The 26,036-nt window shown below is 39.3% G+C and overlaps 3 protein-coding genes and 1 long non-coding RNA gene across 12 annotated transcripts in view; 1 reads left to right on the forward strand and 3 right to left on the reverse strand.

Moving 5' to 3' along the window:
• Window positions 1–1,095, reverse strand: part of Anxa7 (annexin A7) — a 33,046-nt gene extending 31,951 nt beyond the window's left edge. For both annotated transcript variants that reach the window (XM_020157973.2, XM_020157970.2), the window contains exon 1: window positions 972–1,095. The gene's annotated coding sequence lies outside the window, so the exon portion shown is untranslated. The remainder of the gene's footprint in view (window positions 1–971) is intronic.
• Window positions 44–11,949, forward strand: LOC141424818 (uncharacterized). The gene is made up of 3 exons (XR_012449751.1): window positions 44–122; window positions 3,955–4,016; window positions 11,820–11,949. It is a non-coding gene; the product is annotated as an uncharacterized lncRNA (long non-coding RNA).
• Mss51 (MSS51 mitochondrial translational activator) lies at window positions 2,924–21,796 on the reverse strand. Of its 2 annotated transcripts, none has more exons than XM_020157984.2 (7): window positions 19,030–21,796; window positions 13,596–13,837; window positions 12,625–12,780; window positions 11,872–11,996; window positions 11,071–11,637; window positions 10,658–10,751; window positions 2,924–10,066 (listed from the first exon to the last, which is right to left on the reverse strand). In XM_020157984.2, the coding sequence occupies exons 2-7, from the start codon at window positions 13,811–13,813 to the stop codon at window positions 9,847–9,849; spliced, it is 1,380 nt and encodes a 459-aa protein (XP_020013573.1). In that variant the 5' UTR covers window positions 13,814–13,837; window positions 19,030–21,796; the 3' UTR covers window positions 2,924–9,846. The 2 variants fall into 2 exon arrangements, with proteins under 2 accessions (XP_020013573.1, XP_073935251.1); XM_074079150.1 differs by having other exon boundaries at window positions 11,872–12,083.
• A 142-nt stretch (window positions 21,797–21,938) lies between these two features.
• Window positions 21,939–26,036, reverse strand: part of Ppp3cb (protein phosphatase 3 catalytic subunit beta) — a 45,686-nt gene continuing 41,588 nt past the window's right edge. For 4 of the 7 annotated variants that reach the window (XM_020157979.2, XM_020157978.2, XM_020157975.2 and 1 more), the window contains 2 exons: window positions 25,003–25,032; window positions 21,939–23,566 (listed from right to left, as the gene is read on the reverse strand). In XM_020157979.2, coding sequence (XP_020013568.1) covers window positions 23,388–23,566; window positions 25,003–25,032 — 209 coding nt within the window. In that variant the 3' untranslated portion in view covers window positions 21,939–23,387. The remainder of the gene's footprint in view (window positions 23,567–25,002; window positions 25,033–26,036) is intronic. The other 3 variants (XM_020157982.2, XM_020157981.2, XM_020157980.2) reach the window with 1 other exon arrangement.

Consider the following 26,036-nt stretch of genomic DNA (forward strand, 5'->3'; position numbering starts at 1 on the left):
CAAAAAAAACACCGAGGAAGTGTGACTTAAATTGGGAAACAGAATTTTGCAAAACCTGCCTGTAGGTCTGGAAGGACTAGTTAAATGAGTCCGTTTGGAAGCATGACTCCGCATAGACACAGGTAAGGCAGCCACCCACCCAATAAGCACTGAAAGGCGGCTTAAGTTTGCAGTGGCCAAAATTATCTATGCTACCTGCCTGTCTACTGCTTGAAACACCTTTCTTGCCTGAGAAATTTCTCATTAACTCGGAATGTCATTAGGTCAGATTACTTTTATCAGGCCAGCTCGCTATCAGCTGGCAGCAATTAAGAACATTTGAAGACAGTCGGAAGACAGTGCTTATCTTCTCGCTTCTGTCCCTTTCTGGTGGCCATCGGCCACCTTTCTGAGCACTTGGGTTTCTTTGGGAAGTGTGAGCACAGGATGAGCTGCTGTCTGCACAAGTTTCCTGCTGGTCAGGAAACAGGAATCTAATCTGCAATGCTACTTCCTAGAATCGTTTCCAAGAGCTGTACTAAGCCAGTATAGTAGCGCTTGGGAGTTAGCGCTAGGGCTCGCCAAGCACATCACAGATTTCCCAAGTCCCCGTAAATTTTTTGTGTCACCAGAAAAATCAGACTTGGGGGCTTCCTTATAGCCTCCCTGGAGATGGCTTCAGCAGAGCCACTCTCGGGCCTCAGCCCCTCCACTTAGGGTCCACCTGCCACTGCTCTCGGCGACCCCCCGCGCCAAGTGTCACCGAGGACTAGAAGAGGATTTATCGGTCTTCTCCACGCCCTGCGGGCCGCGGGCCCAGACCGTCCCACCGCCCAGCGCCCCCGCCCTCCAGCCCGGTTCCCGCCGCCACCCCGAGGCCCGGCGCGAGCACACGCAGAATCCTCCGTGCCCGGACGGTGGACTACAGCCGGCGGGGGGCGATGTAACCGAGACCGAGGGGACCGCGGCAACGAAGGGGCGTCGTTCCTCACCTGACCCGGGAGCAGCGTCACAGCCCGACCCGCGCTCGCGCAAGATGGAGCCCGGGCGGGCCGGGCCGGGCCGAGCCGGCGGAGGGCGGGGGCGGGGCCGCCGCGCGAGCCCGTTAGGACGGCGGCCGCCGCGGGAACGCCCCGGGCCGGCGCGAGGGGCGGGCAGCCCAGCCGGTTCTGTCACATAGCTCTGTTCCCGAGAGCCGCTCCACGCCCTCGTGCGCAGTCACAGAGGGCTGGCGGCGGTCCTCTTCCGTGGTGGGCGGCACAGGCCAGCAGGGCGGCCTCACGACCTCCAGAACGCTGTCCTCCAGGTGTTTCTGTGGCAGTGGGAACCGAGGTTGCCAAGAAACCACTCCTTCCGAAGGGCCTGGTTAGGCCTTGCTAGGTCTCACGCATCAAAGCGAGAACACACACTAGTCCTAAACGTTTGACGTTATTAGGGCTCAGACCAATACCTTAAACTCGCCAAGGAATTAGTCAGTGGTTCTTAGAGGGTGGGGTCTCCAGAGCTCGGACATCACCTGGAGTCTTTCCTTAGAAATTCAAATGCTTAACCCCAGGGCCACTAAAACAAGCAAAACAAAAAGGCAAACCCCACACATTCTTGGATTTCATCTTAGACTCACTGAAACCGAGCTCCCCTGGTGGTGACCAACAATCTGCTTTAACAAATCCATCAGTGGTTCTGACGCACAGAAGTTGAGAATCATCAATTTATTACTCTACATGCTTTTCTATCTAAAAGCTTCCTCATGGGGGTTGGGCATGGAGCAGGCCAAGATTTCAAGTGGAAGTCGGACGCCGGTATCTCATGGGGGTGGTTCTAAGCCAGCCTGGGCAAATAGTTTGTGAGACTCTCTCAAAAAAACAAAAAAGGGCTGCTGGAGTGTCCCGAGGTGTAGACCTTGAGTTCAAGCCCAGTATCACTCACACACACAAAGTGGAAGGACCAAGGTATGAGGAGGCCCCAAATGGGGTAGAACAGAAAGTACTTGAGACAGTATACTACCAAATTTAACAATGGTAGATAAAACTGCACCACACCCTGGATTGCCAGCATTAATTCCCTAGCTCCTATCATCTGAATACCTGCCCCAGAGACTTCCAGAATGGAAGCATTTCCTAAGAAGCCTGTTCTTACTGTTAACTCCAACCCCTCTGTTGGTAAGTTTATCCTCACTCTACCCTCTGCCTCATCACTGTTCAGAGTATTTTCCAAACCTCTTATTTACCTAGCTGTAGGCCCAAATCCATCAGTCTGTTAAAGCACTATCATTTCCCATTTTTTCCTTTTTTCAACTAGTCCTTTCCTGGCATAGAAGGTTCTCTAGGATCAGAGGCCCTTTCCTTGAGCTTCCTGTCTAAAGGCACTGCTCACATTTTTAACAGCTATTCATCTGCTTAGACTAAACTCTGAAGGCTCCCATTTCTTTCTTCTTCTTTTTTTTTTTGGCATGCAAGAACTTTATTGAAAGAAAAGTGCAATTTAACTTGTCAAAAGCTTAAAATAAAGGGGAAATTTAGAAACCTCCCCTCAAGCACAGGACCAAGTGCAGGGTGGACTCCTTCCGGATGGTGTAGTCAGACAGGGTACGACCATCTTCCAGCTTCTTGCCAGCCAATATCAGCCTCTGCTGGTCAGGGGGGATCCCTTCCTTGTCCTGGATCTTTGCCTTGACATTCTGGATGGTGTCACTGGGCTCCACTTCCAGGGTAATGGTCTTGCCAGTCAGGGTCTTCACGAAGATGTGCATTATCAGCGGTGGTGGAAGCAAGGTTCTCAGAAAACAAACGACCGAATTCGCAGCCTCAACCACACTCTCCCATTTCTTTCTGGTCCAAGAAACCTTTTTTCTTTTTGGGTGATACTGGGGTTTGAACTCAGGGCTTCCTGCTTGCAAAGCAGGCGCTCTATTGCTTATGCCAGGTATGCAGTACATTTTGCTCTGTTATTTTGGAGATAGGGTCTCGTTAACTATTTGCTGGGGTTGCTTTCCAACCACACTTTTCCCAATCTCAGCCTCCCAAGTACCTAGGAACATAGGCATGAGCCACTAGCATTCAGCTCCAAAGAAACTTCCAAGAGATCTCTTCTTTGCCTTCCTTTGGTTAATTTTTGCATCCAGCTGGGCCTTTTATAGATGTCTACCATGATACATTTAACAGTAGACTCGGAGAACATGTGCTTTAACTTACCTTTATTCAAATTCATAAACTTAGCAAAAACAAAAGATCATGTGAAATAGGAGCTATGGTGCTTCTCCTAATGTGAACACTTCACTGTATCTAAGTGCACATACTTTTTGTACAATTGGAAAACTAATTTTGTTCCTCAGGTACACTTGACAATGTTGGGAGACTTTTGGTTGTCACAATTGGGGATGGGTACTAGCATCTAAATGGATAGAAGCCAGGGATGCTAAATATCCTACAATGTCTACAATGTTGTAAGATGCCACTAAACGTTCTACAGTCCCTATAAAAAAGATTTGGCCCCAAATGTCAATAGTGCTGAGGCTGAGACCCTGAGTCACCATGATCTTGCTAAAGAGTAAACTAAGTCCTGCCATTTTTTATTAAATCTTTAAGACCTCCCCCACTGGAGCTAGAATAAGATCTAACCTTCTGACCATAACGTGTTAGGCCTTAAATGATCTGGTCCCCATCTAACTCTCTCATCTCCTCCTTCATCATCCTCAATGACTAAACTCTGGTTACAGTGGCTTTTGTTCAAACATTACGCTTGTATCCAAACAAGCTTATGACTCCTACACTTCTATTGCTTCAGAATGTTCTCCACTGTCATGTCAAATGTCATCTCCTCAGAGGTACTATGAGCATTGTAGCATTAGTAACTATCACCACTACCAACACCACTAATAGTGATATGTCTCTATCTATATACCTTTACCCTACTTAATTTTCTTTGTAATATTTAAATGCATCTGAAATTGCATTTACTGTTTGTCTCTCCCAACAGAACCTAAGTTCCCTGAAGACAGGAAGCTAACAGTGTTAAATAACTGGCACCCAAACCCCAAGGTATTTCATGATGATTAAACAAATTTATTTGCAAAACTGGTGGGTGGGGAGGGCTGGCTCTGATAAAACTGAGAGGACCTGTGGTAGTATTGTCCAAAAAGATTTGTAGTTTGAACATGAGTTTTTCATTTCATATGCTGATTTCAGAAAATGTAACTCTATTATAATGTCCTTGCTTATGGCAGTCTCTTATTAATAACTGGGCAGAAGTTTAAGGGCAGATGTTGTTGTTTTATAATCCTAACATTTAGCATGAAACTACCCATTTGAATTTATATGTACTATCACCATCACTCTAAGTTGGAAAATCTTGTGTCACCTTTTACTGGGTTTTTGTCTCCTGATGAAATATGTAACCCCTCACCACAATCAGTAGAAAAATGCTACAGATTCTATTTTCATGTTCTATCCACAAAGTGTCACATATACTTAATTTGTTATAAATCCCTTCTTTCCATGCTTTTACCTGCATTACCTCATCTGAACCAGGACAATATGTCCCAACTTTTTTTTTTTTTTTTCAATTACCAAACCATCCTAGTACTGCCATTCTGTTTCTGAGCAAAATTCAAAGTGGTATATATTTAACAATGGCTATTACTAAGATCATAGTAATGCAGTAACCTCTGCTGGCCACAGAGGTAAACATCTAACAAATATTCTCATTTCTTACATTCACTTATACAAGATTTTTTTGTAAACAGCTTTATTGATATATTCATGCAAGGTATACAACTCAACGGTTTTTGATACTGTCAAAAGCACATCCATCACCACAATCAGTTTTAGAGTATCAATCAAAAGAAACCCCATACTGCTTAATCATCATTATCCCCATTCTGCCCATGGATTTACTTTCTGTCTGAACATTTCATATAAATGCACTCATACAATGTGACCTTTTGTGGTTTGGGGGCTTTTTGATGGTTGGTACTGATGTTTGAACTCAGGGCCTCAGGCTCGTTAGGTAAGCACGCTAACATGTGAGCCACAGCCTCAGTCCTTTACTACTTTGTTTTTAAGTAGGATCCTTTGCTTTTGCCTGGGTTGGCCTCAAACCATGATCCTCCTATCTTTGCTTCCCAAGAAGCTGGGATTACAGACTTGTACCACCATACTCAGCCAATGACCGCTTCTTTCACTTAACATGTTTTCAAGGTTCATTCATGTTACAGCATGAATTAGTACTCCAATCTTTTCTATGACCAAATAATATTTCTCTGCATGGACATACCATATTTGCTCATCCATAACTGGATGGAAAACTGGATTATTTTTAGCTTTTACTCTTTTGTGCCTAAATATAACCTTGTTCCAAAAATAGTGTTATGCCATAATAAGGGGACTAAGGTAGAGAGGAGAAAAATGGAGGGGATGAACAAATTCAGGATATAATACATACATGGAAATGTCATAATGAAACTGTATAGATGCCTTAAACAAAATGCCTTTATTTTTCTCAAAAGGGAAGGACAGGAAGGTAAAACAGATCCTGTCTGAGGTTGGTACCAGTGGGAGGGGGGAGGATATAAGTAAAGGGTGTGAGAGGGCAACTATGGTGGCAAAATGAGACCTGTTGAAGTTTTTCTAAAAATGGGGGGAAGGATGATAAAGGAGAATGATGGAGAGGGTGAATTTAAGACATATTGTAAGCACTTTTTTAAGTATCACTATGTACCCCCAGTAAAACAATAGGGTAAATTTTTTTTAAAGAAGTGTTGTGAATCCCACTTTGTAAATCACTCCAAAATGTTTGTGTAAGCTGGCACCAGGAGTTCATGCCTATAATCCTAGCTATCTAGGAGGCTGAGATCAGGAAGATCGAGGTTTAAGGCTGACCCAAGCAAATTTTTTGTGAGATTCAATCTCCAAAATAATCAGAGTAAATGGGCTGAAGGTTTGGCTCAAGCAAGTAGACTGCCTGGTTTGCAAGCCTGAGGCCAGTTCAAAATCCAGTCCCCTCCACCAACACACAAAAAGTTTTTGTAGTAATCCTTCCCAATGCTTATTAAATGTTTAGCTAAATTAAAGCGATTTCAATCGTTCATATTCAAAAGACAAATCATTACATGCTAACTTTTTCTATTTTGAGACAGAGCCACAACCATGCCTGCCTGGCTCACCTTTTGGCTATTATGAATAATGCTGCTATGAATATTCATATATAAATGTTTTCATTTCTCACAAGTACATATCTATGACTGGAAATGCCTGGATTAAATGGTAGTTCAATGTTTAGCTTTTTGTGGAATTGCCAAACTGCTATCCAGAATGTACCATGTTATATTCCCACCAACAGTGTTATGAAGGTCCCAATTTCCCCAAACTTGTTATGCTTTATTATAAGCATTGTATTATATGTCATTGTGTGTAATTTTTTTTGTGCTGGGGTTTGAATCTAGGGCCTCACGCATGCTAAGCATGTGCTCTACCACTGAGTTATACCCCAGATTCTCATGTAGTTTTGATTCCTATTTCCTTTTTCTTGGTAGCATTAGGGTTTGAACTCAGGTCCTCACGCTTGCCAGGCAGGCACTCAACCACTTGAGCCACTCCACCAGCCCTATTTTGTGATGGGTTTTTTTAAGAAATAGTTTTTTTTGCTAACTATTTGCCTATGGCTGCCTTCAAACCGTGATCCTGATCTCTGCCTCCTGAGTAACTAGGCTTACAGGTGCCCAGCTTAATTCCTATTTCCTAATGACTAATAATGGTGGGCATCTCTGCATGTGCTTATGTGCATGTACTACTGGAGATTGAACTCAGAGCCTTGCATTTGTTAGACCATTTATCTTCATTGGAGAAATGTCTGTTCAGACCATTTGTCCATTCTATAATTAGGTTGTCTTTTTTTTTGTAGTAGTAGTAGTAGTAGTAGTGGGGTTTGAATTCAGGGCTTCATGTTTGTCAGACAGGTACTCTATCACCTGAGTGACGCCTCCAGTCTTAGTTGTCCTTTTAAATTCTAAGAATTCTTAATATATCCAGAAATTACATAGTTCAGCATAAAAATCCCTTATCAGATACATGATTTATGAATATAGTTGTCCTTTAGTATCTAGGTGGGACTGGTTCCAGGACCTATGGCAGATACTAAAACACATGATGGTCAAGTCCCTAATATAAAATTGCATAGTACATCCATACTTGCACATACTCCTGTACTTTAAATCACCTCTAGATTATGTGTACTGTCTAGTACAATGTAAATAAATCCCATGCAGATAGTTATATTGCACTGTTTAAGGAATAATGACAAGAAAAAAGCCTGTAGATTTTTTCTCCCCTACTATTATAAATCCTCAATTGGTTGATTCCATAGAAATGAGACCCATGGATGAAAGGTTATTTATTTATTTAGTGGCACTGGGGTTTGAACTAAAGGCCTCAAGCTCAGCCCTTTTGGGTTTCACTAATTATCCACCTGGGACTAACTTCAAATTGCAATCCTCCTGATCTCTACCTCCTGAATAGCTAAGATTATAGGCATTAGCCATAGTGCCCAGCTACTTTTGCTTTTTATTAGGGTTTGAAATTTGGATGTGAATCCTCTAACTTTTCAAATATTTTCATTTACATCTTAATATATCTTTGGATATTAGGTATTATCCAAGTTTTACAAATAAGGAAATTAAGAATTAGAGAAGTTTCACTTGGGGCACAAAAGTATTTGTTTCATACTTAGATCTATGTAAGTCCAAAGCTGACCAGTAGCTAAGTCCAGTCTATAATGTGATCCCAATCTACTTTTTAGACTTACTTTATACTAACCCCTAAATGTTTCTTCTCTCTGCTTTTCTGCCTCCAAACTTCCATTCCCATTATTCCTTCTCAGGCAGGCTAGACCTAGGGAAAGTTCGGGACTCTTAAGTAGGTGCCCAGGGATGGTTCAGACCACCCTTACCATGCTAGGAACTGTCCATGCTCCAACCCACTCATTGATTATTGGATGGAATTCACCTGGTTCCTTCCTTCCCAGAGATTAGCATAAATTTTAAAAACACCTGAAAAAGAAAAGCATGCTATCAGCAGACTCCACCTGCACCCTACCATGCTCCCTTTTGTATTTCCCTTTCCTAACATTTAATAAACTCCCTTTACAGCCACATGTCCTGCCACGGATTCTTCCCAGTGGGACAAAGAATTTGGAAGTCTTCTGATCAGACTGTTCCAGCACCATTAATACTTCCATTTCTAATTCTCTGTCCTTGATTTCATAAAATTTTAATTCATGTTATCTTCACTATCACTTATCAATGTGATCTCTCTTTTTACTCTATTTCCTTATCAATCCTAGCCTTATATTTCTTTTTCCATATATTTTGCAATAAAGGTATCATAATATGTATATATACATACATATTATTTCATTTCCTACATTAAGAATATGGACCATTATCTTATTCACTTTTTGGTCTCTCCAGAGCAGCAATATCGTATATTTCAAATAGGTACAAACTAACTTTGGCTTTTTTGTTGTGGTTACTATCACAACATGGGATTGAACTCAGGGCTTCTTGCTCTTGAGTCATACTCTGAGTCTTAACTAATTGTTTTCGAATGAATAAATGAATTAGAAGATTACCCCAGAGGAGTAGGCAATAAGAATATTGTGTGTGCTCGCACAAGGTTTTGTGTGTAGGTCATGTCAAGGTTATAGAAATGAGTATCTCAGGGAATTTCCTAATCCTGAGAGTGTGATAAGAGAAGGGTAATATGTAGATAAGAGAAGGGTAATATGAGACAAATGTGTGGTAGTGCAGCGGTCCAAACAGAGAGCTGATCCTAATCATTTTCTGGGCAAGAGAGAGAAACCGCTAATCTTGAGGTATTGTGTGCAGATGACTAATACTTGCCAGTAAATACAAGTAATACAGTAAAAACAAGATAAAACAAGTGATTTAAGAAACCCCAGGTAGCCAGATGCAATACCAAGTGCCTACAGTCCCAGCTACTTGGGAGGTTGAGGCAAAAATGTTGCTTCAGCCCAAGAGTCTGGGACCAGACAGGATAGCATATCCTGTCACTTAAAAAAAAAAAAAAAGAAGAAGAAGAAACCGCAAACTAAGCTTATTGTGAGAACAAGGAATAACAACTTCACTATATTCAGGTGAAATCTGATATACCTTGGGATATCTAAAAATACAACACCAAGGCATTCTAGGGACAGAATTCTCCAAAAACCAGTAGGAAAATTAGATTTCTTAGAAAAAAGCAGGAAATAACAATGTACACCAACTCTTACAATGTTCCCTAACAACTTCCCTGACTTGTCTACTTTCAAGTCATTTACGCCTCCATTTTTTAGCCCGAATCTATATAAAAGGAAGTCCTTTTCAGAATAAGGTGGTTCTCATTCTTATCTTCACTACCATACAGTTCTAGCCAATAGGTGTAACTTCCTCACAAAGGAAACTATAAGAAACTCTAGATTCTTGATAGATTGATACCAACGAACTTCAGAAACTTATCTCTAAAACCCTCTTAATCTTTTTTTTTTTTTGAGACAGGGTCTCACTATGTAGCCCAGGTTAGCCTACAACTTGCCATCCTTTGCCTTCAGCCCCCTAAGTGCTGAGCTATAACCAGCTATAACTATAAACCACTTAGAAATGAGTCACATCATATTAGAATGCTCATTACTTTAGAATCTTTACCTGAAAGGTGAATGAGCTTTAGGATAGAGTAGGTTTCAAAGTTGGCAACAAAACGAACAACAGCCAAAAAAAAAAACAAACAAACAAAGAAAGCAACAATTTGATATCAGCAGGGTAATTTCATCTCAACCTCCCCATTTTCTGGGTATCTACTAAGGATCTGATTCAGCAATTTAAACTCCATCATTCATTTTCTCTTCTAATTGCATCTTATCTGGATGGCAGGAGCTTCCAAGAAACATGATGTAGCAGGCACTGCAGTATACTGGCTGCTTGTTGGGGTTAGAATAGACCTGCTCAGGTTTGAGGGATCTGAAAGGATTAGCTCCATAGCTAATGATGTATACATCCAGGTCCACCAGAATCTGCAAAGAGGCTGCCAATTCCTGTTGGCTGTGGGAGAAAGACATGAAAAATTGCTCTACTGATTATGAGAGGTAGATAGAAATTTCTCAAGAGAATGACATTTCTGTACTTATCAGTTCCCAAAATTACCTAATGCTGGACTAGGTAAGGACTATCTTTTCCTCCCAAATGTCTCACTTAATCTTGATTAAGTAACATAGGACTTTGTTCTGAGGGGATAAAAATGCCACATTAGGGAAAGGAAGAATATCCTCCCAAGATAGAGGGGCATAGGGAAGTATCACAAATAGGAATAGATCAAAGCCTCCCTTTAGGAGATGGAGACTGAGAAAACTGAAGTTCAAAGCCAACCCTGGGCAAACAGTTCCCAAGACCCCATATCTCAACCAGTAAAAGCTGGGTGTGGTGGTGCGTGCTTTTCATTCCACCTACATGGGAATATATGGGAATACATGGGATATAACAGTCCAGGCCAGCCTGGGCATAAATGTGAGACTCTATTAGAAAAATACCTAAAACAAAAAGGATTGGGGGCATAGCTCAAGTGGTAGAGAGCCTGCCTAGCAAACATAAGCCCCTGAGTTTAAACCCTAGTAACACCAAAAAACCCAAATAAACCTGTAAACAGTAATCAATGTAGGGATTTCATAGTCACGAAGCAGCAGCAAGGTAGGGAGCCACGCTTCCATCAAGACTGGGGAGGCATGGAAACCTACGGAACAAAAATGGGAATGGGAGTAGAAAGGGGGGAAAGGCTGAGATAAACCTAAGAGCAAGATACTTCAAGTATATCTACCCCAACCCTCATGTTACTTATTCCCAATACTTGTCATCATCATCTACTTTCGTTCTTCAATAAAATATTCTCAACCTAGGCCTACTATATATGGGAAATGATCAACCAAGGTCATCATCCTATTGTGTTTAACAAGGCTAAATGAACAGGGATCCAAAGATAGAAGATATAAAAGGCAGAATAGAAAATTCTCAGGGGAGCCACCCAGTATTCCTCTGAAGTCAATGGTTCTCACCTGGATGGAATGCCACCACCATATCTGGATGGGCTATGTGTCCAGTCTCTACCTGCTCCTCCCAGAAGTCATGATAGAGGCCCCTGTGGCCACTAAGCTGAACTGTACCAGGTTCCAGGGGTGAAGTTGAGGTGCTCTGTAAAAAGCCAGTAGCCACATCCACACCTACCATGATTACATGAAAACCAAGGTGCCCAGGAAACATGTAGCCAAGCTCATCATAGTCTCCAGAATGAGTGAGAAGTGTCTCCACATGGGAAGCACCAACCACATGCAATGTGTTTCCCCCAGTCTTTCCAATATCTATCCCCAGGGCCCTAAGTCCTAGGCCCAGTGTCAAAGGCCGTGACAAGGCATCTGTCAGCAGCCTCTTCAAAGAGTCCTGTAGGACATCCGGGTCTGGCCTTGGCCTTCCTGCACTGGCCCATAGGTTGGTCATAGCATGGCTACCTAGCACAGCATCTAATGTAGCATCCAGCTGTAACCCCCTCATAGAAAACCAGGTGTCCCAGTCTTGAACAACATCAACAGGCCATGACCAAGGTCCTGATGGTAGGATAAAATCACCTGCAGGGAAGAAGGAATAAAAAGTGACCTAATTATTCTCTGGTTTCAAAAATTCAATCCTCACCATTGACCAATAATTCTTCCACATTCATCCCGCCAAACTGTAACCATAAGTGCCCCATCCCTTGCCCCAGTTCTTTATCTTTCCCTCCTAACAACATGCTTCCGTATCTTTCTCCAAGTACAACCAACAATGACGACTGTGGCAGAGTTCCCCAACAACCACCACTCCACCTGTGACCAGAAGCCATTCCATGAGACGATCCACAGCCACAAGGCGAAGCTCTTTACACACTTTCCTGTGTGACGGCCAGTCTAACCTCTGGCACTCTGGACCGCAGTAATAGACATTTCTGCACCTGAGAGAATGAGTCACAGAAAAATGTGTTCCTATACCATAAAAGTGACAGGGTGTGTCCAGGAAATGGAAACTAGGACACTTGTACCTAGGAAGAAAGATCAATGAATGGGTAAGGATGGTGTGGAGAATAACAGTTGATGCAACAAATGTGACGACTGCAATGACAGGAGAGGCAGAAGGGATTGGGAATGCAATTATTCTCTCAGGATGATACCTCAGGCTCTATTTATCAGAAACAACTTATTTTTTATTCTCAGAATAATATCTTAGGCTCTATCTGGAAAAACTTACTTTTTACATCTCTTTCAAAAAAAATTAAAGTAAGAATTTGCAATTGCTCTCTCTTAAAGGTATGATTTCAACCTCAATCTAACCAGAAGTGATGTGGTCTTATCTCTTAAGAGTTCAAAAAGAGAGAGCAGGGAAGAGTGTATTTTAGTCTCTTGTCTCATCTCCTCACAACACCAAAATGAGGATTAGAACCGTATTCTAATCTTTCTATAGCCTATATCACACAAGGATAAGGCTTAAGTTATTCTGAAAACTCTCAGACATTTCCTCTTGGAATGAAGATTTAATATAGAGTCATTTCTGAATGTCTCCCTGATTAGTACCCCACAAGTCACCTCATACAGTGTCGAAGAACCTTAGAATCTGAAAGTCCACTAGGGAGGGCTTTACAGTGAGCACAGAATCGGAATGTGTCCTCCATCCTCTGGAACATTTCTTGAGGACACTGAAATCCAAAGCCTGATGCAGGTGTACCCCCATCTACCACCAGCCTGTAGAGCATGGAAAAAGAATGACAACAAGAAAAAGGAGTATTTCAAACAATTTCTCATGTTCCCCCTTTGCCTACCATACATTTTCACAGACTCCTATGTCTCTTAACTCCCATCATTTATTTAAGCAAATTATATTTCTTCTGTAATAATATAACTGGCCAAACTTAGGATGAGAAAGTCCCTCATTACAAATACCCCATCTTGGTAGGGTAAAAGAAAGAAATTAAGAAGGCAAATATGGTTGATGTATTCTGTATATAATAATGAATACAGAATTTTTAAACTGGTTGAAACTGCCTTAAGAAAGGGACTAAGGTAGAATGAAGAAAAATAGGAGATGAACCAATTCAGGTTATAATACATAGAAATGTCACAAGGAAACTCCCTGTATCTTAAACAAGCAAAAATGTCATTTTTTTTTTTCTTTTACAAAATCAGAAAACAAGAAATGGAACAGGTTCTGCAGGGGTGGGTGGAGTGGGGGTGGGAATTGGTGCCACTGGGAAGGGTAGGTGGTGGGGAAAGGGTATAGGAGGGGGAATATGGTGCGAAAACTGTGTATACACGTATGTAAATGTAAACATGATACCTGTTAAAACTATTCCAGGAATGGGGGGGGTGGAGAGGATGAATTAAAGTATGATGTATTTGATACATTAAGAATTTTTGTAAATGCCACAATGTACCCCTACCCAGCATAACAATTAAAAAAAAAAAACCCATCTTACTCAAATTATAATCCCTCTCTCCACCTTCTGAAAACAATTCCACCAAAGCCAGCATCTATCTCTTCCATAGAGTTGATCACTCACTTGTATTCTTCATAGCTTTTCATGTTCAGCTTTTGAAGGATCAGCTGGGATAGGCCAGGAACATTATTGTCCAGGGAGAAGAAGCCAAGTGCATCAATGCTAGGGCCAGGTTTTGAGAGGGTCAGAGGTACAGGAGCCACAACCGTGGGTGGGGTCACAGTCACGGGAGCCACCGATGGGGGTTTCTTGTGCTTTCGTCGCCTTGAACGTGGAGCCATGGCCTTTCCAAAGACACCTGGGGACTAAATGTAAAACTGAAAGGAATGAAATTTGGCAAACTGGACACATGATGTTTTCAGATGCTTGATCTTTTACTTCTCATTCCAGTCTCTCAGACCCAGGTTATAAGTAAGATTTATTTAGTATTTATGGATTATTGATCATTGCAGGCAATTGTGAAAAACAGAGTAATTACATACAAATATAATTTATACATATGTGTTACATATAAACTCCTATATATAATATAAATATGTATGTAAGTAAATGCATACAGAAAGATCTGGCAGGGCTCTTAGAAAACTGGTAACAGTGATTAACTCTGAGTAGGGGAAGAAGGCAGTAGGATATGAACTTGTTTGATCAAGGGGATGTTAGGCTTTTCTGTAATGTTTAACTTTCGATAAGGAGAATATATTCATGTATTAGTGTATAATATTTTTAAAAACTTAAAAAAGTGGAAAAAGTAACATGTTTTAGTTGTCCAGAACTATTATCAATTGGAGAATTAGCTAATCTAATCTGGTGGGAAGATAAAACATTCATGAAGTGGGTGGTAAGGGAGGGGGTGGGGGCAGGGGGGAAAAATGACCCAAGCATTGTATGCACATATGAATAATAAAACAATAAAAATTTAAAAAAACCTCATTGTTAAATATTGGTGTTATATCTAAAATAATAATAATTCTCATAATTTTAACTAACTTACCTGTGAATAGATGTTTTGAGACACCCTAGATAAGATTGTTGACTTTTAGTAATTAATCTGTAGATTCTCTTGGGTTTTCTATGAACAGAATAAAGTTATCTGCAACCAATGACATGGCTGTGTCTTCCCTTCCAACTCAGGTCACTGACATCTTTTTTCTCCCCTTATTGTGCCAGTCTAGACAGCCAGGATCATGTTGAGCATAAGTGGTAGGGATGAGCATTCTGTAACATTCTCAATTTAGGGGAGGAAAACTCCATGTTTCAATATTAAGTGTGAGATCTGGTATAGGTAATTTTTTTTAAAGATACCATATATCAGATTAAGCACGTTCATGGTTTCTAAGTGTTTACTATGAATGGATGCTGAATTTTGTTTTTTTTTGTAACTAAGTGATCATTTAATTTCCTTCTTTTTTTCTGTTATTGGGGTGAAAATTGAGTTCTGATTGCTAAACTGAATTTGCATTACTGAAATAAACTCACTTCATCACGTGACTTAAAAAAAAAATTTATAAGCAATAAGTGAAGAAATATAAATTAAATTAAATACAAAATGAGCACCACAATGCTAATACTTATGTAGCCAAAGAAAATCAGGAAAATTATGAAGAAAACTTCCAAAACAGTTAAGATTTAAAGAAGTACTAAGGCCATATCCAACCACTAGCTAAGACTTTATGATGCCCAACTTTCCTGTCTTATCTCCTCTCATGGCTTCCACAAGAGGTGCGCAGACAGAAGGGACCACTTTGGGAAAAAATGAAAATATCCATCCACTCAACATGTATTAACAGATAAAAACAGTTGCAAAATAATATATGGAAACAAATATGAAAAATGTAGATCTTTGCTGGGCATGGTAGCACAGGTCTGTAAGTCAAGCACTCAGGAGGCTGGAGCAGGAGGATCTCAGGGGAAAGAGAGAGGGAGGGAGGAAGGGAGGGAATTACTTGAGTATGAATGTTAAGTATAAAGACTTAAAAATAAGAGCTAAAACTATAAAAGTCTTAGAAGAAAACCTATGGGTTCATGACATAGATTTGGCAACAATTTCTTAGCTATGACACCAAAAGTAGGGGCAACAAAAAATAAGATAAATTGGACAACATTAAAGTTAAAAACTTTTGTGCATCAAAGGACACTATTGAGCTGGAGGTATAGATCAGTGGTACAACATGTGCTTAGTGTTCACAAGGCCCTGGGCTTAACCCCTGTGCCCCCCAAAATAAAAATTTTAAAAAGACCCTATCAAACAGAGTAAAATGACAACCCACAAAATGGGAGAAAATATTTGCAAATTATATATATGACAGAAGATTACTATCTAGAATATATAAAGAAATGGATCAAATATTTACAAATGGATAACACACAAAAAGTGTTCATTAGTTATTAGGGAAATGCAAATCAAAATGATGACTATTATTTAAAAAAAAAAAAAACAGAGCTGGGAGCCGGCGGCTCATGTTTTGTAATCCTAGCTACTCAGGAGGCAGAGATCAGGAGGATCAGGGTTCGAAGCCTGTCCAGGCAAATAGGGTGTGAGACCCTATCTTGAAAAAACCCAGCACAGAAAGGGCTGGTGGAGTGGCTTAAATGGTAAAGCGCCTGCCTAACAAGCGTAAGCCCCTGAATTCAAACCCCAGTGGTGAAAAAAAAAATTTTAAAAATAAAGCTAATATGAAAACAAACAACCAACCCCCCCCCTGCAGAAAACAGCAAATATTGATGAGGATGTAGAGTAATTGGAAGCCCTGTGTACTTTTGATAGAAATGTAAAACTACACAGGTATAACAGCGAACAGTATAGCAGTTCTTTGTGCCTCAAAAAGTTAGGCACAGAATTAATACATGATACAGAAATTTTATTCTTAGGTATATATTTGAAATAATTAAAAATGGGTACCTTAAATGCTTATCTACGAATGTTCACAGCAGCACTAAAGATAGAAACGACTAAGCTCCACCAATGGATGAATGGATAAACAAATTAGGATTGTAGATTACACAGATACACATATACACATACATGTGAGTAACATTTAGCCATAAAAATACTGACACATGCTACAATGTAGTTGAACCTCACAAATTTTATCGTAAGTGAAAGAAGCCAGACATAAACAGATGGTTTATGATGTGATTTATATACAATATCAAGAATAGGTAAACTCAAAGACAGAACTCAGAGCAGATTGGTGGTTACCAGAGACAGGATAAAGCAAAAATAAGGAGTAACTGCTTCAAAATTACTGGGTTTTCATTTGAGCTGTGGAAAATGTTTTGGAACTAGACAAAGGCTGTGGCTACACAACATCGTGAATGTACTAAATGCCACTTAACTGATAACTTTCAATTATTGATTTTATGTTATATGCACTTCATATCAATTAAGGAAGGAAGAAGGAAAGGAAAAAAGAAGGAAAGGAAAAAAAAGGAAAGGAAAAAAGAAGGAAAGAAAGGTATCTGTAGACATCAAAAGGTTAAAAAGTTATTAATATCCAAATTAACTGCCTCTAGAGACTAGGAAATGATAAGAGGATAAAAACTGGCAGTGCTTGGTTTTACTGTGAATGAGGTAACCAAGTTTATATCAGGGAACTTGTTTTGTTACAAAAATGGCCTGACATTTGATCCTTCTAGACCAGATCTGTTAGGGGAAACCAGCAGAATCATCATGCAGTTGAGGTGTATATAGGTGGCAAAACCAAACAAAATATTCTCAGAATCACTGGCCTCATGTCCATGTCTTACAACCTGATCTTGTAAATCCCCGGCCTGAGGTTAATAGAGGAATGAATTTGTATTTTCCTTTGCACTTCCTTTCACCTTATCCTTATGGCTTCCATCTACCCTTAGATAGCTGAACTCATCTGTATTCACTATCAATGAAGAATAAATTGGATCTAATGAAAACAGTTTAACTTAAGATCTTAAGGTTAATGAGTTATGTTCCTTTACTAAAAGGTGGTTGGAGCTGGGAACCAGTGGCTCATGCCTATAATCCTAGCTACTCGGGAGGCAGAGATCAGGAGGATTTTGGTTCAAAGCCAGCCTAGGCAAGTAAGTTCATGATTCCCTATCTCAAAAATACCTAACACAAAAAGGGCTGGTGGAGTGGCTCAAGTTGTAGGCCCTGAGTTCAAGCCCCAGGACCGCAAAAAACAAATAAATAAAAGGGTGGAATTGCCCTTTATACCTTACAACTCCTTTTCTACTTGATTCTGCCCTCCATCATCCCCCTTACCCCAGCTCCAGTGCTGGGGAACAAACTCAGGGCCACATACAGGCTACGCAAGCACTCTGGCACTGAGCTAAAACCCTCAACCCCTCTGTCCTCCACTTTTAATCATGACACATTGCAGAATTGCTGCTATTCTATAAAAAGCGCTTATCTATTCTGTCTACCTAATCCCTAGGTTAAGATAACACCTTCTTAACTTGAAAGAATGGGCTGAAATAAAAAAAAAAAAAAAAGAATCTGACTAATGCTAAACCATACCCCTTTCTGCTGCAGTAGAAGTAGCAAACTTAACTGCATTTTCAAGACTGTCCTCTTCCAATAGAAGAGTAACTCTTGGCAATATGTGGATTGACTGAACTGGCTAGAAATCAAAAGGTACACACTGCTTGGAGAAAAGAAGCTGTAATGCTAAATCCCTAATGTCATGGATTCCTCTAGGTCTAGAGTACATCGATGATGTATGGTACAAACGTGCTAGCTTTTTGGCAGGAAGGCAAGAAGATAAGAATGAGAAGTTGGGTCTTTGCATTTTCATCTACATATATCATCAGGCTCATGTCTGAGTTTGTGTTCTCCAGGTCCATATGCAGCTTCTCTGGTTCTCACTTTTATGCAGAGCCCCAAGCTCCTCCAAGTTCAAGAGGGATAAGCCTCTTGAGAAGCAAAGGGGAAAAAAAAAAAACCCAGGGGGACCTAGCATGAAGCTGGAAAGAATTAGAATAAGCACTAGGAATTTACCAGAGTTCAGTCTTTCCTATCTCAAAAGAGAATTACTATCTTTTTCCTAGCCATCTCCAGAGACTTAGGCTTTAACTTTTTCTCAGTACATACCAACATCAAGGATTTCAGAGAAGATATGTATTTAGCTGTCTAGAAACTTTCTCCTTCATCTTGAAATTATAAACTAAAATATTAACCTATTCCTAGACACAGGTCTCCTATCTTTCTCTCCCATTATCAATTAAAGTCCCAAGTTTTACCTGAGTCACAGCCTCACTATCACCAGACCAGAAGGGCCTATTTAAATTTCACCATTCACCAGCAAACACGAAACATCTTTGAGGGGTGAGGAAAAGGGAGAGTGAAGCTAGTCACTAGGATTTTCATGGGAAAAAGAGAAAAAAAGAAATACCTAATAAGAACATTGTTATTATGACCACGATCAGCTGCCTAATCAGTGATTAACACTCCCTGGAGTGATAAATACTTTACTCAATTATAAACTAAGTAAGCAGACAGATTGATGGGAAAGTAACTTACCCTGCTAAGCCCTAGGCTTGCTTCCTTCTCTCTTTCCTCCAAGTGAAGTGGGTACGTGATCTCCTCAGATCTAAGTTGAGGCTTACTTGCAGCTGTTATTTCATATCAGTTTCTTCCACAAACTGCTTAAATGCTAGGTCTCAATAATTAAGTATGCCCTGCCAACCAGAAAGACAAAGCTGAATTCTCCCTAATGAGGCAAGTAAGGATCTGGACCCCTGCCCGAGGACTTCTCTCTGACCCTCATTCTCTGCCAAGATGGCTCAGGATTGTCAACACTCCCAAACTCACCAAAGCCAGGCAGGCTAAAGAAAGATGACACCTACTGCTTTCTGGACTTCTCTCAAGGCAGTATTTCTGCTCTCGGTTTACAGCTTCAGAATAGGTAAAAAAATCTCTGGGGATTAATCAAAAAGTCAATATTTGGTTAAAAAGGAAGGCACAAAGGAATAGAAACCCTGGAAGTTCTTGGTTGTCAATTTAAACCCAGGATGAGTTCCTCAAGCCTCATGTCCCTTTTTTTTAGCATAACAAATATTGCTGAGACAGAAATCAACAATCTAGGTTTAAGTACAAATATAATCACCCAAGAAAGCAGAATAATGATCATTTAATATACAGAGGAACTCAACTATAGGGGAAACATACAGAATTAGTTTGTAAAATTCACTTTCCCTAAGGGAGAGTAAGGTATTTTCTAAGCGAGTATCATCAGGACCATTCCCTACTTCCTGCTTTTAAAAGAGAAATAAATTCTTCTGGAATATTAAAATAAGTTAAGAATATATTTTAGTTAATGACTATAAAAACATATAGTGTTTCTAGGAACAGAAAATAAAAAAGAATCAACTCAACCATCTCATTCCTTATTGTAATGGATGTTAATCCAGGAAATTAATTCCACATGTTTAGCTCCTTTCCACTTAGAGCTATTGAGCTATAGAACCTATCAGAAGATGTTAGGGCAGTGGTCCTATATGACTATAAGACCTAACTGTTTGCTTATATCTGATCCTAGCTGTCACTTACCTGTTTCTGTGGAACATCACCAACTGGGGAACAAACCCTCTTGCAATGAGGTCCACACAAATCAAATCCATATAGTTTTGATGCATAGAATGGATTCCAAAGGAACCCCAAACTGTAGGAAGCACAAACTATAAGCAGGGAGGGTAGGAGAAGAGTGTTAGAGGGTTAATGAAACATTACATAACATTACATAGAATTGTAAACAAAGTAAGATCAGTTATGGTATGCAAAGGCCCTGATTACATACGGGTAATTCATTTTGAGCAAGGATTTCAAACCAACCTCAAAATTAAACTATGAACCTCAAAGAGGTTATAAGTTCTGTTTCTAATGGCTGCACTCCAGAAGGTACAAGAAGTCAGAGATTGACATTGCTAATTCGGAAGTGTCATCTTTGAACAAAAAGGAGAATGACATAGAAAAATATTGAGTTATTTTACCATTACTACTATTTGTGCTGGTAGACATTTAAAGTAGCAATTTAGAAAGACTAAGTTTTCATAATTTTCATTCATCATGAGTTGCATTTAAAAAACATCATAATAAATACTTAACAAAATCTCTTTATAAAATTACTCATGAATATAGACTAGAAGGCCAAGCAGAGTGGTATATGCTTATAATCTCAGCACTCAGGAGACAAAGTCAGGAGGATAGTGAGTTTAAGGCTATCCTAGGCTACATAGTGAATAAATGAAAGAAAAGAAAGGAAGTAGAAGGAGAAGGGAAGGAGGGAGGTAAAAGAAAAAAGAGGGAGGAAAGGAAGGACAGTAGGAAGGAAGGAAAGGGAGGGAGAGAGGGAAGAAAAGTTTCCTATTTAAGAGGTAGGAAAGAGTCTGTGAGGCTAGGTGATAGTCCGTTACTTTTCATGTATATTGCTTTTTCTGAGCTGTTCCTTTCTCTTCCCCCCTCCTTTTTTTTTGGGGGGGGTGGGACTGGGGTTTGAACTCAGGGCTTCATACTTGCAGAGCAGGAACTCTATTGCTTGAGCCACACTCCTCTTTCCCCCTTTTAATTTCTACCATCAATCTATAATTACTCTAGTTTGCTAATGATGCTTCATGCTTACCCATGACTCCCACCAACACTATATAATTCTAGTGATGAACCAAAGGGCTAAGAAAGTTTCTAGCATGTGATACAGCAGTTAAATTCCATCTTTAGAGATACATAACTTTCATAAAACAATAGAAGAAAAGAAAAATCCTGAAAGCATACAGTACATATCAATGTTAGAGCAGTTCTTGGACTGTTTTACAAGCTGATATTACAGCAAATAGAAGTTATAATAACCAACAATTTAATAAGTTCTGTTTGTTATCTGGAAGTAAGGAGGTATATATGTTTCATGTAAATTACTGCTTTATAATGTATATTATAATTATTGTTTAAAACTACAAGTAAATTCAATTTTATGATTATATTCTAACATGTGAGTAATTTCTAAAATTCTGTACTTACTTTGAATATGCAAAGGAGGAGACGTATGATGGCAGGACAATCCAATACCATTCATATTTCTTTTGCTTATTGTTAAAATATAACAATAATTTCCTAATTCCACTTTAACAAAATTCCAAACAAGAACATTTTCTTTCAATTAAAAGTTAATGAAAACAGTGACACTAAATATTAGATTTAGGAGTCATATCATAGGCATCTAAAGTTCTCTAGTGCTCAATTACATAAAAGAAGATTAATAAAAGTTTAAGAAAAAGAGATGACAGAGACAAGAATTTAATTCAACAAATCACCATTAATTATCTACAAGATAATCTTCCCTGAAGGATATCCCAGCTCCATTAACAGAATTTATTGTTTGCATTAAAAGATCAAATCATAAAAAGTTCATATTTTCCAAATAAAACCCAACACAGAGATAGGAGCAGCGGCCCATGCATGGAATTTATTGTGTGCTACTGTTTATAAAATATTCAAATAGTCCTGCACATGCATAATATTTCCAACTTAGACAGGAGACCATACAGGGTGCACTTTCTGGCAAACAAAACAATAGATGGTTCCGCTGCCTGGAGCTCTGAGTTGTATTCCAGGGCATGAGGGAAGCAGGCCACCAAAGTAAAGGGAAATACCAAACTACAGTGGCAATCAATACAGGTCAATAATTGTGTAAAATTAGCACATGGTTCCATTTAGTTTAACCGAGCAGTTCTGTAACTATCAAAAGAAAAATTTCAACATGCACTCTTGACTTTTATGCTTCCACTAACATCTGAAGGATTGAACAAAATCATTGCTTCTAGGATTCATTGCTTAATCAAGAACATTTCCAGAACATTTAAATTTTTCCTTTGCATTAAAACATAAAAATGATAGAAAGCCAGCAGCAAATCACCCTGGTGGCTATTTTAGCAACTGGAGTACTCACAATAAACTAAAATTTCTCATAACATCTAGGTAGTAACCTATACATGTCGTACCTGTACATCATAGGTCTATATATTAAATATTTGCAAAATGAAAACATGCATACACAAAATACGTCAAGTTTTACAGACATGATTTGAATTAAAATTTACTTTGACAATGTACAAATTTCTCTTAAAGTACCTTAAATGAGTAATTCTGTAATTCTTCATAACTTTGAAATTTAGAGGTTTTTCTTCTTAAATCTCTGGGGTGTAAATCTCAAAAGATCTGGGCAAAAAAGACTCTAAATTAGTTTTTAGATGTGTGTTCAAGTAAGAGAGTCTTCCTAGAAATAGTCGATGCATTCATAATTGAAAAATACCAAGACTATGTTACAGAATTAGCCACATTTAAGAACAACAGACCTGAGGTCAGCATTTTGTATAAACACCAACTGGGTTTCTCAGCATTTTGCCTATAATTCAAAATACAGCTAGTAACCTCAGAAATATATTTTAAGACCATGCTAATTCATCCTTGAAAGACATTTCATGGAAAAAAAAAAAAGTCCACATTAACTCTTAGAATTGCATTTAAAGTCAGGGTTGGAAAAAAAAATCTAATTCTACTGAGGGGAAAAAAAACATATCTCATTTGTAAACTTAAATGTGTGAATCACAAGCATAAATGGAGGTATAGATGCCCTCCACTGGAAATTGCCCCAAACCCCTTGCTCACTGCTCTCCACCTTGGCAGCAATGACCAAATCTTATCATATAGCACAACATGTCCCAGGGCCCTCAAGCCTCCATCCAGGAAGGGGCTAGGGTCTCAAAAAGCACAATGGTTTCTTCAGAGGGACTGTGACATTGATAGTCAACTTGGCCAACCCCTCCAGCTCCTCGGGTGATCTGTCCATTTGGAGCCCGAGATATGAGAGTCCCTGGGGAAGCCGCTGGTCACTGGGCACTATGGTTGCCAGTCCCGTGGTTCTCAGTGGCATGTGCGGTGTTCAGAGAATTGAAACCATCTTGCTGTACAGCATCTTTCCGGGGTGGCATTCTCTCATTGATCCTATCCAAACCCTTTGCCTCTTCAAAACTGCAGATTCTATGTGGTGGAGAGAATCCTCGTATTGCTTAACAAAATGCAAATTTGAAAGTCAGTAACTGTAAAACAATTCTGAGATTTCAAAAACATAATTAATGATTTTTAAGAAGAAAGATATTAGCTGTAAGTAGCAACACTTAAATCTTACTTTAACTGAAGCCTATCCCCATTCCAGTCTTCCCACTAAAATATGAGATATTTAAACCTAAATAGAAACATGATAGCTTCATAGATGACAAGTGTTAGCATAGCTTAAAAAAACTAAAACACAAAAATGGCCTTTCCTGCCCACAATAACAACCTGCAGGCATTGGTTCCTACTGTATTAGTTCTACACCAGATCCTAATCACACAGTGACTATCACAGTAAGGCAGCAACAAGAGTAGGGGCAAGTGAGGAGGCTAAATAAGGTTAATCCTCAATATACAAATCAGTGCAAAAAGCGTGGGAGGAGAAAGAAGTAAGGCTAAATTAAAATGTAGTAGATAAGAACTATCTTGGAGGTCATCATCCCATCAACATTAGTATAAAATGAAAAAGGTAGGAAATGCCACTGGGAGTTAGATCTGTGTTTGGCTGATAGCAAAAAGTATTTATAGTTTTATATTTTAGGAGATGTCTTCCTTAATTCACAAGCCATTTACCATAAATTTTATGGAAACCCAAAGCAAAATAAATAATCATCATTCACCAATGGTTAGGGATTCTTATTCATTTCATCTGGAATGATGCATCCTCCGTTATTAAAATGTTCATAAAAGATTTCCATAATACTAGTTATAATCTGGTTGCATTATAGGTGCAATCCTTGGGATTCAGTCTGTGCACACAAACCAAACATGGCTAAGACAGCAAAACATACAGTAGTGGGTCATATCAAGCTAATTTATGATATACACGAATATAATCTTATCAGTAAACTATAGCCCAAACTGCAGCAAAAAACCCAAAACCAACCAACCACACAAAAATGTTATAGAAACAGTTTCTCCTGCACGCTCAGGCATATAACTGAAATGGGTAAAAACATACGTAACATGGGTAAAAACTTACACATTTATCTAAACGGGGGGCTCATTTACGGGAAAAAAATCTGAGTACAATACCATCACGCAAAATATGGGGCAGATCTGTATTTGCAGGGTAAGTTCAGTAATTTCCATTAAAACAGGCAACTTTAAAGCTATAATATATAGCATAACATGCTATAGTCCAGAGAAATCAAGCACATTAAATTCTGGGTGCATATCATACTAGGAAAGTGAAAAAAGACAGTCACTATGGACATCAGCCCTTGTTATAAAGAAAAAAAAGTGAAAAATGACTGTTAAACTTGATGAGTCAGTGAGTATGATTCATCTTGAACTGTGCAAGCTAGGAGAGTAAGACACACCCATAGGACATTCTCTGATGCCCACCCACACACCACAGATCTCTGCCAAGTGCAAGGACTCTGATCGTACCTTTTTCAGCCTCAATAGCCTCAACTGTGGCTGTACAGAAGTGAGCAGAGGCATGCAAAATGAATGAGAGAGATGAGAAGGGTCATATTGTACAGCAGAAAAGGCAATGATCACTTATATCACAGTATCCCATACTACATCATCATTTACAATTTAACACAAATAGTACCCATATTAAAGCCCCATCCAATCCCCCAATTCCTAACACAGCACAGTATACACACAGCACTATGACATCACTCAGAGCACATGTAGACCTATTGTAAATCCAGTCACCTCAGCACCCAGGCAAATGTACTTCTGTATTAATTACCCATCAAAAATTCTGATGGTGTCAGAGTTTTCCATTATGTTTATTATATCACATCCATTATAATCACAGAAAAATACTCTAGGGTAAAATTATGATGACAGAATTGTAGCAGAAAAGCAAACATGAAAATTTTTTTCTTTCATGTCTAATGGAAACAATACTAATCACCAGTTGGTTCCCTAAGATATAAACTAAAAGGGTCAGGAATGGTTTTCCTGTCATTTCCAACTAAAGCATTTCTAATTAAGGCAAAGCATAAGCAGCAAAAGCTGGTTTGGTTGTAATGAAATTTAAGAATCCTAAACTTGGTGAATTAGCCTAAACAGAATACATTTAAATATATCGTGTAGTTCCGTTATTTGTGGAGAATATAAAAGGATCCATCTGGTCAACTAGGAACTTCCTTCCTTTTTTTCTTTTTTCTTTTTTTAAAATTAAGACAAGGTCTCGCTATGTTGCTCTTGGGTGCAAGTGATCCTCCTGCCTCAGGCTCTCAAGTAGCTGGGAATGCAGACATGAACCAACTGAGCCAGGCTCCTGTTCTAATATTGATGGTCCAATCTACTTATATTCATTTTATCATGAACTTGAATTTGTCTCAAGAACAAGGAGCCAACATTAAGTGAAGAAAGAAACCTATCTACCAATTAAGAGAGGCATGAGGGATAGAACTGATGTCTTAATTATTCCATATAATATACACATAAATTATTCCATGATA

The sequence above is a fragment of the Castor canadensis genome, chromosome 7 (genome assembly GCF_047511655.1).
Source record: "Castor canadensis chromosome 7, mCasCan1.hap1v2, whole genome shotgun sequence".
NCBI classification, from domain to species: domain Eukaryota; kingdom Metazoa; phylum Chordata; class Mammalia; order Rodentia; family Castoridae; genus Castor; species Castor canadensis.

Bases quoted from the DNA above. Each gene is read 5' to 3' on its own strand.
- Mss51 (XM_074079150.1), bottom strand. From the start codon at position 13,813: ATGGCTCCACGTTCAAGGCGACGAAAGCACAAGAAACCCCCATCGGTG. The intron at 12,084-12,624 runs GTGACTTGTGGG...CTTTCTTCCTAG, and splicing joins GTTCTTCGACACTGTATGAG to GTACAAGTGTCCTAGTTTCC. The intron at 10,067-10,657 runs GTTTATTTGGGT...TTTCTCCCACAG, and splicing joins ACATTGATTACTGTTTACAG to CCAACAGGAATTGGCAGCCT.